The sequence below is a fragment of the Misgurnus anguillicaudatus genome, chromosome 15, assembly GCF_027580225.2.
Source record: "Misgurnus anguillicaudatus chromosome 15, ASM2758022v2, whole genome shotgun sequence".
NCBI lineage: Eukaryota > Metazoa > Chordata > Actinopteri > Cypriniformes > Cobitidae > Misgurnus > Misgurnus anguillicaudatus.
Window position 1 is genome coordinate 32,824,891 of NC_073351.2, and position 15,021 is coordinate 32,839,911.

At 36.4% G+C, this 15,021-nt stretch overlaps 1 protein-coding gene across 4 annotated transcripts in view; it reads left to right on the forward strand.

Annotated features, from left to right (window-relative positions):
• LOC129418593 (protein unc-13 homolog C) overlaps window positions 1–15,021 on the forward strand; it is a 237,743-nt gene that overhangs the window by 198,839 nt on the left and 23,883 nt on the right. For 3 of the 4 annotated variants that reach the window (XM_073853802.1, XM_073853801.1, XM_073853803.1), the window contains 3 exons: window positions 2,099–2,176; window positions 2,463–2,489; window positions 13,086–13,174. In XM_073853802.1, the coding sequence (XP_073709903.1) occupies window positions 2,099–2,176; window positions 2,463–2,489; window positions 13,086–13,174 (194 nt within the window). The remainder of the gene's footprint in view (window positions 1–2,098; window positions 2,177–2,462; window positions 2,490–13,085; window positions 13,175–15,021) is intronic. The other variant, XM_073853805.1, reaches the window with a different exon arrangement.

Genomic DNA, 15,021 nt, shown 5'->3' on the forward strand with positions numbered 1-15,021 from the left:
TCAGAATTGATTCTTAGGGTGCCGATTCGATTCAAAATTGATTCAATGTGCTTATTATCATATTATTACGTGACATGAGTGCTTAAAGCCAGAGTAGTGTTTGCACTTTTGCTACTAGTCTCTGAACTGTCATGTATTTAAATGCAACTAAGTGCTCAATAAAGTCATTCTTATATACATATATGTTCTGTTATTGTTGTCAGACATAAAACCCAGTAAAAATAGTAATTAAATGTGACAGAATAATTCTATAGGTTAGCCGGCAGTAACTTTCACGAACTGACACAGCGTCTAATCATCATTATTATACACAGTGATTTTGGCAGTATTACTGCATTTATCTAATGCAGCGCACCCAGCATTTGGATAAAAACTACACTCTAAAAAATGTGTGCTAAATATCACTAAAAGCTTGTAATCATAGGGGAACCATTTTTAGTGCTATATAGCACCTGTAAAGCACATATGAAGAACTATCCAGGGGTGATATAGCATCAGATATGGTTCTATATAGCACAATATGGTTCTACACATATGTCCTATATAGCACAAAAAAATGGTTCCCCTATGACTACAAGCCACTTTAGTGCTACTTAGCACCGTTTGTTTTTTGAGTGTATGTGCATATTTTTATAGAAGTACCTATATGAAGCACCAGTGAAGCACCTGTGTAGAACCATACGGGGGCCATATAGCACCATATGGTTCTACATAGCACTATATGGTTCTATACGGGTGCTACACATGGTACTTCATTGGTGCTATGTGGCACTTAAGGTGGTTCTTCTATGATTGCGAGCGAAGAGCCACTTTTGGTGCTGTTTGGCACCGTTTGTTTTTAGAGTGTGACATCACATCAAAAGCAAGTTGCACGAACCGTACTCAATACTGCCTGCGTCACTGAAGTCATTGATTTCTTTTAAAACTTTGGTAGGCGGGGCTAGTGTAAATAGCATTTGCACTTTCGTATGAGATTTTAAGGGGAAAAAAGCGATCATTGGCGTTTATCAATTTGAAGGGTGGAGCCTCCGGAGGTCGCCTATTTCGCGTTATCAAGCCTGGTTTACAGAGCATTACATTCACAAGTCATAAGCATATAGCAACAATTTATGATTAACTAAGATTATACCACGGGTCTATTGAATGCTGTATTCTGATTGGCTTAGAAATGTTCCATAGGTGTTGATTATTCTTCAGTAAGTCGCATACCTAACATGTCAAATGTCTTAAAAATAGACACCAGAGCAATGTTTTTGGTAACCGTGGTATAAGCGAAATAATTGGTCCTTTTAATTATTCAAAAATAATGCACACCTGCTTCACGTCGTGCCAGGCCCATTACCACCTTGGGTGTGCATTATGTAAGGAATAATTGATGATGGGACATTGAATTATAAGAAAATAATGCACACCAAGGTGGTAAAGCGGCACGAGCGGTGTGCATTATTTTCAAATAATTCAAAGGACCGGAGTCAATTATTCCTCTTATACCACTGTTACCACAAATATTGCTCTGGTGCCTATTTTTAAGACATTTAACAAGTTAGGTGTGCGGTTTACAGAAAAATAAGAACATTTCTCAGCCAATCAGAATGCAGCATTCAACAGACCCGTGGTATAATTTCTAATAATTCAAACGGCCTGTCGTCGATTATCCCTTACATAACAATAACAGTCAACTTTATAATTGTTAATATTCTAAAATAAGACTGTCTTTATGACTTATGCAGCTTACAAATGTGCTGCAGCCTTCGTTTTGAGAAACAACCCATGCATTCATGTACAGATTGTGGAATAAATCACATTTTCTTTGGGTTGGCTGGGCAGAAATTCTGGGGTGCTAAAGCCCACCTAAAAAGGTCCTGGTGACGCCACTGATTCAAAATGACTGAGTGCTTGAGTCCATATGACTATATTCAATGTGTTCGTCTCTAGAGAGGTGGAGAGACATAGATTTCATATAATGAAACAAAGATTTACTGTCACTGATGAAGGTAAATTATGCTAACTCATCCAAACGCATGAGACCACCATTAACACCAGAAGCAGAACTATTAATCAGTCATAAAATGTATTGTTTGTTGTTTTTCTGTGACAGCCCTGTATCCTCCTCAACAACATTCAGCAACTCCGAGTTCAGCTGGAGAAAATGTTTGAATCCATGGGAGGAAAACAGGTCAGTATCCTGCTGGTTTACCTCAAATCCAAAAGAATGTTGTCGACGTAGATGACCTGCTGTTGTGATGTTTGAATGAATGTAAACACTGACTAATTCATTGGTTGTTGTGTGATGTGAAGTCCAATCTTACAATGTTATGAAAGTAATTTCAACAGGACACGAATCAAAACAGTATAACGTCTCATGTGACATTTGCATGTGTTTAAAATTCTTTGAGATTTTTGTTACGAGTTGTGTATCTTGTTGTGATTTTGTCTCCGTCTCCTCTGGGCTCTTGTACCAGGAGGAAGGTTCTGTGGTCTTCTGCCAGGTGTGTGAACAGGTTCCTCTCTTATTGCTTACAGTCAGAACTCTTAAGCCAGACACAAAATGTTTTAATAACGCCTGATGAAATATATAATCATATTACAGGAATAATTCACCCTAAAATAAAAACTGTCACGATCAGTTACAAAATAAGCTATATTGATGAATGTCCAGATTTTTTAGTCAGCATTGTTGTCTTGTTTTCCAGTACAAATATCAAATAATTCTTAAATCAAGATACATTTACTTGAGAAGCAAAAGACTTAAAATATAAAGGGCCAGAATTACTAAACAAGGCAAATTAGCATGGGAGGGCAATTCTAAAAAAAGCGCTGATGGGAGTGGTAATATCTGCGGGTTATTTACTAAAAAGGTTTAAATTAATTAACACAGGCACAACAGCTAATTTCCGTAATGACCAACGCAGTCTACTAAGAGCAGCGCAAATTAGTTCAGGGTCGCAAATAAGCAGAGCTGATGAGGTGCAGGTGATCTACTAACACCTGATGTGCTTGAGATCAGCACCACGGACATCACAGTGGAAATTTTGGGGTGTGAAATCCCAGCTAACAAAGCCATAGGACATTGAATAGTACGGATGACAAACCGGAAAAACCGGATGACAAAAAATGAAGGCTTACAAGAAGTTTTAAAACATCTGGTACACTGAAAAAATGATTCATTGAATTTAATCAATTTTTTAAGGTAAGTGGTCGCAATCAATTTATTTAAGCTACATTTAAACAACAGTTTTATATTTTATTTTACTTTACTAATATTTTTGTTTAAATATAGCTTAAATAAATTGATTGCAACCACTTACCTTAAAAAATTTTATTAAATTCAATGAATATTTTTTTCTGTGTGACCTCCTAGTGACTCCTCTTTTATTTCCTTCAAATAACATGGCTTGGCAAACAATATTTTTTAATAATATGTTCCTCTGGCATTCCAAATAAACTGTTATGTGTTAAAAAATCCTCTGCCTTGTACCACACTCTTTTTGATCTATGTGATGCCGCTCCTACAGCAACAATTTCAGTTTTTCAAGCGCATAATGATTTAAAGGAAAACACCACCCTTTTTCAATATTTTACTATGTTCTTACATCAACTTAGACGAATTAATACATCCCTATCTTTTTTCAATGTGTGCAATTAATCTTTGTACAGCGTGTCGTGAATGTGCTAGCATTTAGCCTAGCCCCATTCATTCTTTAGGATCCAAACAGGGATGAATTTAGAAGACACCAAACACTTCTATGTTTTCCCTATTTAAAGACTCTTACACGAGTAAGTAGGGAGGCACAAAATAAAACGTGGTGATTTTTAAGCAGATAAAAATGAGAACTATATTGTATGGCGGAAGAGCACTTAGTTTGCAAGCACTTCAACCTCGACGCGCAGTAACATCATCACTCCTGAGAACTCCCTCTTACTCAAACTTTGTCAATATTACTGCCCCCGAGGTTAAAGTGCTGCAAACTAAGTGCTCTTCCGCCATGTAACAGTATTTAAATAGGAAAAACATGCAAGTGTTTGGTGGCTTCTAAATTCATCCCTGTTTGGATCCTCAAGATTGAATGGGGCTAGGCTAAATGCTAACATACTCACGATGCACTGTACAAAGATTAAGTGCACGCATTGAAAAAAGATAAGTATGTATTAATTTGTCTAAGTTGAGGTAAGAACTTAGTAAAATATTGAAAAATGGTGGTGTTTTCCTTTAAGAGATGCTTTAAATAATGGCGCAAATACCAGTAATATCACACGCGCAAACATTAGTAAATCGCATTGCGTGAATCATTTAAATATTCTCGGCCCGTAAATTTGGCATCTGAAATGGAAACTCCTAGAAATGCATATGCAATAAGGTCAGTCGCAAAAATAACTAGATCACACCTTAATTATCCACTGTGCATCGTTATTTAACGCCAAAATGATGGTTTGCGCTGGCGCAAGCTGTTAGTAAATCTGGCCCTTAGTCTTGTTTTCTGAAGAAAATTATCCAAATAAAATAAGCTAATTGTCTAAAAAAAACTTCTTTACAATTTGTACTTTTTTATTAAAGGATCAGTTTGTAACATTTCACAAAGTAACAAATCTTTCGGATTGGCAGACAAATACTGGGGCACACTGACGATTGAAAGCATACGCTTATCTGCTCATTTTTACGTTTGCAATGTTTTTGTGCATTATTGCCTACAAATTACAAACCTGCTCGTGTTGATTTTTATAACTTGATCTGCAGCTCATTTCGGAGGTTGCATTTATGGGCCACTGTGGACTCATTTAAGCAACTGTAATAACTGGCAACCGAGCTGTTGAAATACACTACTGGATATATTGGCAGTAGGCAGGATCACAAAGACGAAAACGAAAACAGACATTACTGATCGAAATCAAAAAGAGATTAACTGGCTACAGCATTGTGTTTCAGAGAAACAGATACATTAAACTAGCATGTTACCTAAATATCTACTAATATATTATCATATTATTTTATTTAGTACAGTAAAAAACCTTTAAACAGCCCCTAATTCAGATTTTTTCGTTGTCTTGTTTCAAGCATAAACTCAAATATGCAATATACTCTATGATAATTTTATATGTAATGTTTGCTAATTTGTACTGGAAAACAAGGCAAAAATACTAAGAAATCAATTTTCTAGTACTCTTAAAGCCAAAAAATGTCATATAAAGTATCAAAACTGCTAATATTATTGTATATTCCCAATCTTTTAAAAAGCGAGATCTAAAGATGTTCAATTAAAATGTAAATTATTGGTAAAACCATGATGTTTCATGATTTTGTGATTTTTGCGTGAAAAGTGAATTTCAGTAAATTTTTAGCAAACTGTAGTCTTAACGGGTTTGTCCATTTTCTTAAAAGAAAAATCCAGATAATTTTCTCACCACCATGTCATCCAAAATGTTGATGTCTTTCTTTGTTCAGTCGAGAAGAAATTATGTTTTTTGAGGAAAACATTGCAGAATTTTTCTAATTTTAATGGACTTTAATAGAGCCCAACATTTAATACTTAACTCAACACTTAACAGTTTTTTTCAACGGCGTTTCAAAGGACTATAAATGATCCCAAACGAGGCATAAGGGTCTTATCTAGCGAAACGATTGTCATTTTTGACAAGAAAAATAAAAAATATGTACTTTTAAACCACAACTTTTCGTCTAGGTCCGGTCCAGCGCGACCTAACGTAAATGCGTAGTGACGTAGGGAGGTCACGTGTTACATATATAATATTTTCCTCAAAAAACATAATTTCTTCTCGACTGAACAAAGAAAGACATCAACATTTTGGATGACATGGTGGTGAGTAAATTATCTGGATTTTTCTTTTAAGAAAATTGTCTAATTCTTTAAACAAAACTAATATTTGGTGTCAGAAGCCTTGGAATATAATGCATTACTTTTGTAATGTATGAAATGTAATACAGTATGTTCAAAGCTTAACAGCCCAACTTTTCATTTCTTGTCATTGCATGAAAAACAAGACACCCCTTTGGTGTTTATACCGTGAAAGTAAGCACAGATTTTTATTTTTGGGTGAAATATTCTTAAAGCAGAGCTCTGGGTCTTGGCTGGGAATCTGGCTGCAGTCTCAGTTCATCCAAATTGATTAATCCATCTATAGGCTATGACTAGCACGTGCCCACTTGCTGTCATTTAAACTCCGCCCATCTTTACCTTTTCTTCCTGTTTCCTGTCCCTCAGGCGCATGCTGCACGTGCTTGAGACGCTTAACTTGAAACCTCAAAGGAGTGATTTTAATTTTTACGCTGAGATGCTAAATCCTTAGCATCATTTACTCCCCTCATGATCCAAACCCGATCTCTCATCCGTAAAACACGAGATGTTAGACAGAATGTAGTGAATATCGGATTGTGTGATGAACAGATCAAAGGTAGAGCATCATCGTTTGACTTCCATAATGGAGAAAACATTTAAAGAGGTTTAAAAGTACATAAGGGGGTGTAAATGATCACAAGATTAATCTTTGGTTCAACTAATGTATTAAAATACTAACAGCTAACAGACCTCGAAGTTTGAAGCGATTCTCTGAGGAGATTTTGTTTTGCTTTAATAAAATTCAGCCTGGCTGGCAAAGCAAAATAAACACTCGAGTTCCCAGCGTTTATGCTTTGGGCACATCTGTCATCTGTCTGCCTTTTTAATCACACCTGCCTGCAGGTGTTGAAAACTTTTCAGTTCTGAATTTTTTTAATGGTTTGTTTCTTATCCAGCCAAGTCATTCAAAATCTAATTACAGATTAATAAAGGATCATCAATCGTGGGTGTCTCCGTTTTACCATTGTTAAAGTGAAGGCTACAGGCTACCATTTTTAAATAAGTAGTTTAGCTTATATAAAGTATGACTAATGGATGATGTCTACTTTTCTGTGACTTCTTTCTAAGGAAGCGCATATAAAACACTCGGGTTAAAAAATGTAACCCGACCAGGTCTGGCAAAGCCACCGTTCCCAAAGCAATTAACAAACTGAAAGAAGAATGTAATTACAGTGACTGTTATCATGGAATTATAAAGAAATGATCAAGGCAAAATTAACTGCGGGAGTCAGAGTCAGGTGCGATGGCTTTTACATTACCATGCACAGAGTCTCAGGGATGTTGACAGTATCGTATTTAGTATACTGTAGTGGTGGTTTATTTTTATAGTAATAAGATTACATTTTGTTTTGCTGTAAATGTGTTGTGTGTAAATTATAGCAGCATCTAGTGGTGAGATTGGAAATTGCAACCAACAGCTCACCCCTCAATTTTAAAACACATATGGTAGCTGCCACAGGCAAACATGTCGACATGAGACAACGTATGGACGAATCACGCTCTGTAGACCAGTTTGTCCGTTTAGGGCTACTGTAGAAATATGACGGCGATTTCCATGTAAGGAGACCAGCGGTGTATGAGGATAAAAACTGCCCATTCTTAGGTAATAAAAACAATACATTTCATTATGTAATAATGTACACCACTCATAATATAGTTATGTACATTATATGTTATATAATATAAGAGATCCTTCTAAAAGTTACAGAATGCCAAGCTCACAAAAATATAAACATAAAAAGTATAATTTTTTCTTTTCGATCCCATTTTTGTTTATGTAAGCAATAACGTATGAGAGGCTGTGCTGTATTGTAGAATAAGTCACGGCTGAAGGGCATTGTTAGGCACGAGTCAAAGCCTTATTGCTTTTATAAAAGGGTTACCACACAATACAAATATTAAAGCAAAAAATATGAATCAACACAACTTTCATAAAGTACCATATTTTCCGGACTATAAGTCGCTCTGGAGTATAAGTCGCATCAATCAAAAATGCGTCATGAAGACGAAAAACATAAGTCGCTGTGAACTATTTGTCGCATTTATATGGAAAATGATTTACAAAATCCAAGCCCAAGAACAGAAATTTTATCTGGAAAGGCAAGTTATTCAACTTGCCTTAGCAAACAGAACAGCAGGCTGAATAGGTGTCCGTATGTTAACGTAATACAAACAGTTATTTACATGATACACAATAACATACTGAACATACCTGGAAATGCTAAACGAACAGAACAATCCAACACGCATCAAGTTCACAGGCTCGTCATTCCACATCACTGAATACATTGAATTACATAAATACAGAAGCAGCATATAGCGGACTCTAGCGGCTGTAGATGGTAATGTTGTCTCTTGCCTCATAAATGTCAAAATTAATTAATACTGACTTACAAGTCGCACCTGACTAATGGTGCGTTTACACCAACCGCGGTAGAGGCGAGAAGCGCGAGTGATTTCAATGTTAAGTCAATGTGCAGACGCGTTGACGCGCGTCAGGAGGTCCCGCGGCGCGGAAGAGACGTTCGGCGCGGAGCGGAAGACGCATTTCCGCCTCATTCGTGTGTGAAGCTCGCGCGAAAGGCGCGAATTGAGCCTTGTGCGCGGTACGCGCGAATGGTGCTTTTATGCATTTTGTGGATTACGCGAATTTGCGGCTGACGCCCGAGTTGAAAAATGTGAACTTTGGCGGAATTTCGTGCTGCGTTAACCAATCAGGAGCCTGCCTGCTGCTGTGGTGGCAGCCCTGCCCGGAGTCACTCACTCAACCAAGGCTTGATATTGTCTGTAAGCAGTCACTCGGAGCTATATGACACAAGTTGTTACTTCTATAGAGGAGACAGGAATTAAAAGTACCTCGCTTGGAAGAGTGTCAGTAAGGACTTTGGGCAACCTGGTAAGTTGTACACATTTCACTTTTGAGTCACGTGACGTTTATCGACCCGCGCCGTTTATTTTCCCCCTATAGCAAGGTTACCCAATACAAACTGGTAACTCTCTTGATAAATGCACAAGTAGCATCAGTCATCTTGCAAACAGACACTCGCACAGCAGCATCAAATGCTTGCTTTTTTTACTCTGCTCTACACGCGCGAATGCATTCAAAGTGTTCAAGCGGCAAACTAGGCACGGTAGACGCGATTTTGACGCCCAAAACGCGTTTGGTGTAAACTCAGCATTAGACGCAGCACCAGCCAAACTACGAAAAAAGTGTGACTTATAGTCCGGAAAATATGGTAAAATCACTAAATATCCATCTGCTAGTAAAAAAGATCCTGGCAGACAGAATAACAGAATATTTAGCATACGTGACCCTGGACCACAGAACCAGTCGTAAGGGTATACATTTTCTGATATGGAGATTCATACATCATCTGAAATCTGAATAAACAAGCTTTCCATTGATATGGTCGCTTTTAAAAGTCAAAGTCCAAATGAAGTCCTTTAGCATCAAACATTACAAACGAAAAGGTTTGTTTTAGCGCTCTCTACTGGCTTACCGCTGTAATGATGTTGTTTACGGAATTGGGAAATTGTAAGCTTGAATGGGAACCAAACTTGAATGGGAAATCCCCAAAGAGCGGTAGAATGAGTGCAAGTTTGTAGGCGAGTTTCTGCCCAATTTTGTTTGTGATTTTGCTGCATCCACTCACAAAGATAAAGTATTTATAGTAGAAAACATGCTAAATATTTATATGGAGCATTGCATAATTAACTTTTGCATAAATGAAAAATCATTTTAACCCATGCAATGTATTTTTGGCTTGTATTTCTACAAATGAAGAGTTTCGTGATAAATCCATTTTTTAACATTTTTGTCAAAACATGTTTATTATTATGTTATCATGTTATTATTTTGTTTTATGGTGCTACTTAGCTGTATTTTTTAAGTTATGAAGGTTTAAATCAAAACAAACCAACTGCAGTTGCATTGAAATTAATTGGAATGCACAACCAAAAAACGACATTTCTGAACAATTCAAAAAACGGTGGTTATCTCGTTTTGCAACGAAACTTTTCAAATATACCCGTGCAATTTACGACCGGTTTTGGGTCCAGGTCACATATGTTTACATTGCTGCGCAGTGATACACAGAATTGTTGGGTGCAGCGTCACAGCTGTCTTTTATTATAAATAAACCACAGCTATTGTCAAATCAGAATCAAGGACTGGAACTAACCATTTTATAATGTTTTATAATAATATTTATAATATAACATTTGTGATTTTTACAGAATTGACTTTAAAGCAGTTGATTTGTGAAGCACGTGTTTGTAGATTATATGTAACACTGGAGATTTTCACCTGTTCCTCTGATCTCCATTAACCTGATGAGATCTTATTCATGACACCAGACATCTGCCATCACTGATTGATCTGACCTGCCGTCTGCTTACAGAGAACCATAAACATGTTACACTTCACAATTCAGCAATTCATCTCCAGCCATGCCCGAACACGGCTCGTGTGTACAAACTAAAGATACCATAGGTTTATTATATTTATGCATTTGGCAGACGCTTTTATCTGAAGCGACTTACAGTGCATTACAAGGTATACATTTTTTATCAGTATGTGTGTTGCCTGGGTGCTAACCCATGATCTTTTGGGCTGCTAACGCAATGCTCTACCACTGAGCTATACAGGAGCATGTACGCCATTACAAAATGGGTTTCAAACTCGTTTCCCTGTTTGATGTCATTTCATGTCTTTGTTCTCAGTTAAACTCCACATATTTCTGTGCATATTTCTGCAGCATGTTGCACATTTAATAAAAAAACAGAGATGTATTACTTTTGACTGATTTTAAGCCGTCTTCTGATTCATTTTGAAGTTATTTCCCAAAAGTCAAATTTTGTTCCCCTTTAAGCAGTTTTGCTAATATTGAGTATAGTTTTTTAGAGAAGTGGAACAAAATGAGGGTTTTTGTGTTCAAAGAATAAATCTCATTCAGAGTAATGGTAAGAGAATTCAAGGTTAAACCTCATGAAGATGTTCAGCTTATAATTGTTTTTATTATATTAAGGGATGGTTTGGGTGCTTGTGGTGAATTGTCATAAAAATGATCACGATGCAAAAAAATCTTCATTAACCGAAAGAAATGCACCTGTTTTTATCATTTAAAGTGGCGCACTTCATGTACACTTGCAGTCTCGTGGACTTACAATGCGTGTAGGGTGTCCCATTGGTCATTTTAGGTTTAAAAGAGTGCTCATGGGCGCCCCCTTTAAGGTCGATATGCACCTTGATGCTCACTTTTCCTGCACTTGTGCGAGCTTCACAGCAGACTTCTTCCTGACATACAAAGTGACGTTACTTCATGAAAGTGCATACTTGTGGCCTCGTACACATTGCAAACTTTCGGGAGTGACAACCACATTTCAATGCGGGAGTGAATCCCCTAAATGATCGTTCCTAAACTGCGATGATTGACACAGAGGTAACCATAGCAACGTTCTGCCGTCTCTCGTGGTTATCATTCCCAGCTTTGATCAAAATAATAATACAGCGATATGTTTTGCAATAAAACAGCGTCTTGGCGTTGTGTGTTGTTTGCATTTGTGAGGCTGCTTCTCTTAGTGCTGTCTTGCAGTGTTGCCAGGTCCTCGTCTTTTTTGTACCGTTGTGGCGCAGTGTTTCTCACGGGATTTTGAGAGACTGTGTGGTGATGATGTCACCCGCTAATTAGCATATATGTGACGTATATGTGATGTCGTGTTTGCGTTTGATCTAGTGTTGGCACCTGAAAAATTTTTCACTTCTACTATTTGATCTGTATCTGTATTTGATCTGAATTATATATCAAATTATATTTCAATGCCGAATTAAGCTGTTTTAAATAGTGAAAAAAAAATGTAAATGGGAATCATGAAAATTCTATTTGTGGGGGCCAGTGTTGATTCTGTGGTGGGCCACCACAAATAAATCAATGTATGAGAAACACTGTGGCGCTTAACTGTTTATGGCTTTTGTCTCATTAAGCAAACAAGTTTTTGGTGTTATTAAAGAGAGAAGATGCCGGTCCCAATATTTAGATCTTTGAGGAAAAGCATTTGGATTTATTTCGGTTTATTATTGGATTTTTCTTGTTCGCTGTATTTTTCGTGCAAGATCTGGCAACACTAGTCAGCAAACGCCCATGCCTCTGTCATTTTCTGCACCATGCATATAGAAGACTTTTTTCTGTCAGTCGTGTAAATGAATTAAGTGTGTGTAAAGAACAGGATTAAGCACTAAAAGGTGAAGTGACAACCGAATTTACTGTAAATGACTCTCTCACTTTTTTCTATGATACAACGCGAGACGAATGCGTGACTGGAATAAGCTTAAGAATACTGAAACTAAATTAAACACCACAAATTTATTTTGTACACTTGTGTTGGTACATATTGACATTTATTTTGTACTTTAAAAAAATTATAAATGTGATAGACAGTACTTTTATTTTAAATATATTAAATAAACATAATAGTAAAATAATTTTAATGGTGAACAAATAAAATGATGTTTCTGATGCATGGTTTTTGCGTCAGTGTCTGAAATCGCTCACTCAATTGCATATAGTGAACTCAAATGCAAGTAAGCGAGTGAACTGTTTTGGACACAGCATCTGTTTAGTGTGACTCTGTCATGATAAGGTTTGAATGCCAAACACCTGCGTCTCATTGGCTGATCTCTCTCTGTGATGTGCTGAGAGGCTTGTATTGAATTCACAGTCATCATTAGTCGAGCGATTTCTCAGTCAACACCGACCGTGTGCAGCAGATAAAATCACCAAATCATGTCATTCAAACAAATCTGTCAGCCAGTTCTGAATCAAGTCAACCTGTTTAGCTGAGCTATATTGATTATTATACAAACAATGGTCCAAAATCACATTTTTCAGTCGCTGGGGTGAATGAGAATATTTACTAGCTCTGAATACTTCATGCTGACCCCGATTGTTTATTAAAAAAAATGCATTTTTAACAATGGCAATTCTTTTTTGTTTTGCTAGCTTTTGCATATTACTAGAAGTGCAAGTTGTGACAGATCTGCATGTTATTAATAAAAATGACACTCAAATTATGTTCCTAAACTGTAAACTTTGGACCCTGGATACTATTTGTAATGCAGAAGTTGCAAAAGGGTTCTGTACAATCTGTATCTATGATAAATTCTGTATCATTCAAAATGGATCATATTTTCTGTGTGATGATCGCTCATTGAGAGTGATGTTGTGTCTCTTATAGCTGGATGCTGAGGCGAGTGGTCTTCTCAAAGAGCTGCAGAATAAACTTAACACGGTGCTGGATGAGCTCAGCGGAGTCTTCGGCTCCAGGTGAGGGACAATTTAAGGACACATTCAAATTAAATGTTAAAATATGTAAATACAACACACACATGCATTATTTCTGATGATTTTGTACAACTATTACTAGGGGTGCACCGATCTATATGCCGATATCCACTAATAATACGTGGTCGGTACTTATTCTGAATCGCACAGCCGATATTATTCACAGCTATTTCATGTACTACGGCTTTTGATCAGTAAGTCCTTATCCATCTGAAATCACTGTTAGGTTGAGTCGTTTATAACATGCATTTGAAAAAGCAACACTCGTCAAATATAATCCTCATACATATTCTTTATTATCATGAAAATACCTGAAAAGGTTTGAAGAACAGCAATATAAATATATTAGGGATGTAACGATTAAATCGCGTGTCCCATTAAAAATGCCTGTCAGAATTCGATTTTAAATCGCAAGGCTGCGATTCTTTGTTTCATGCACAGCTTGTGCGTGTACTACGACATTTGGTCAGTAGGAATTCCTTATTAATTTAAAATCATTATGAGTCGGGGTCGTTTATAACGTGCATTTAAAAAAGCAACACTTGTTAAATAGAAATCATTCAAAATATTCTTTATTATCATGAAAATACCTGAAACAATCTGAAGTACAGCAATATAAATATTCCTGTAGACATTTTCTGGAATAGCATTTGTAATGCTACTTCTTCTGTGACACAAAGGGAGTTTCTGCATGAGGGCGCCCCCTGGCATTCGGATGTGCCGGGATTTCACAGTAATTCATTAAAATTCTTTAATTGAGAAAACGCGCATTTGCACGATTAATGGTTACAGCCCTAAAATATATCCTTAAGCCATTTCCTGGAGCTGCGTGTCATAGCTGCATGTGTAAATGGTTGTTTGTTTACAGCGCATATTGAGTTTCTGCACGAGAGCGCCCTCTGTCTTTTGGATGTAGCGGCATTTTACCATATTTCATTGAGAAGCATAGCAAGCATTATCGGCCGATAGATCAGTGCACTCCTAATTATTACTAGGGGTCCATTCATTTGTATTTTTAACCATGATAAGAAAATTTAATACAATATAAATGGTTGTTTCTTTTTTAAAATGCAATTTAAAGGTCACAATTTGAATTAGAACTGTATTCAGAACATTCTACCCTAATAAAATTATATTGACGTATTTTCAGATTTTTGTTTATGACTTTTTGCACCTTTATAATACATTTATAATACAATATAGTAAAATATATTTAAAAAAATTACAAATAAATAAAAAAGCATTTTTTACCAGTTTTCTAGTGGTTTCACGTTGAAATTTAACAGCCAAAAGAAGTCTAAATGTGAAGTCTTATGGTGGTCTTTATAGGGGAACATTATGATCATCTAAATCTTTCAAGTCAACGCAAATAATATGCAAAAATGCAATTTAGTATTTTTGTAAAACTGAAAAAAGTTGTATGCCAATTAAGGCAAATAACTTTGTATTTGGTTTATCTCTTTATCAGTTTGAAAACAAATTTAAAAAATGGACGCAAATGTACCAGTAGGCTAGGAAATATTTTATTATATTTAAGTTGCAAATAAATGGTTAAGAAATTAGATTAAAATGACTGTAACCCACCTTAGGTTTGGTTACATTAGCAAAAAAGAAAATTTGTTTTAGAAAAAGCATGAACTGATGAATCTTGCAGAACAAAATCATCTTTTTGTTGTTATGAAAATGTTTGCGATGTGCACATGTAGAAACATTATGGGGCGGTTTCCAGGACAGGGATTAAACTAGTCCTAGACTTAAATAAATGTAAGAGCTGTTCAAACTCAAAACAACTTGCACTGCCATATTTTAAAATACCTCAGTGCATTTTG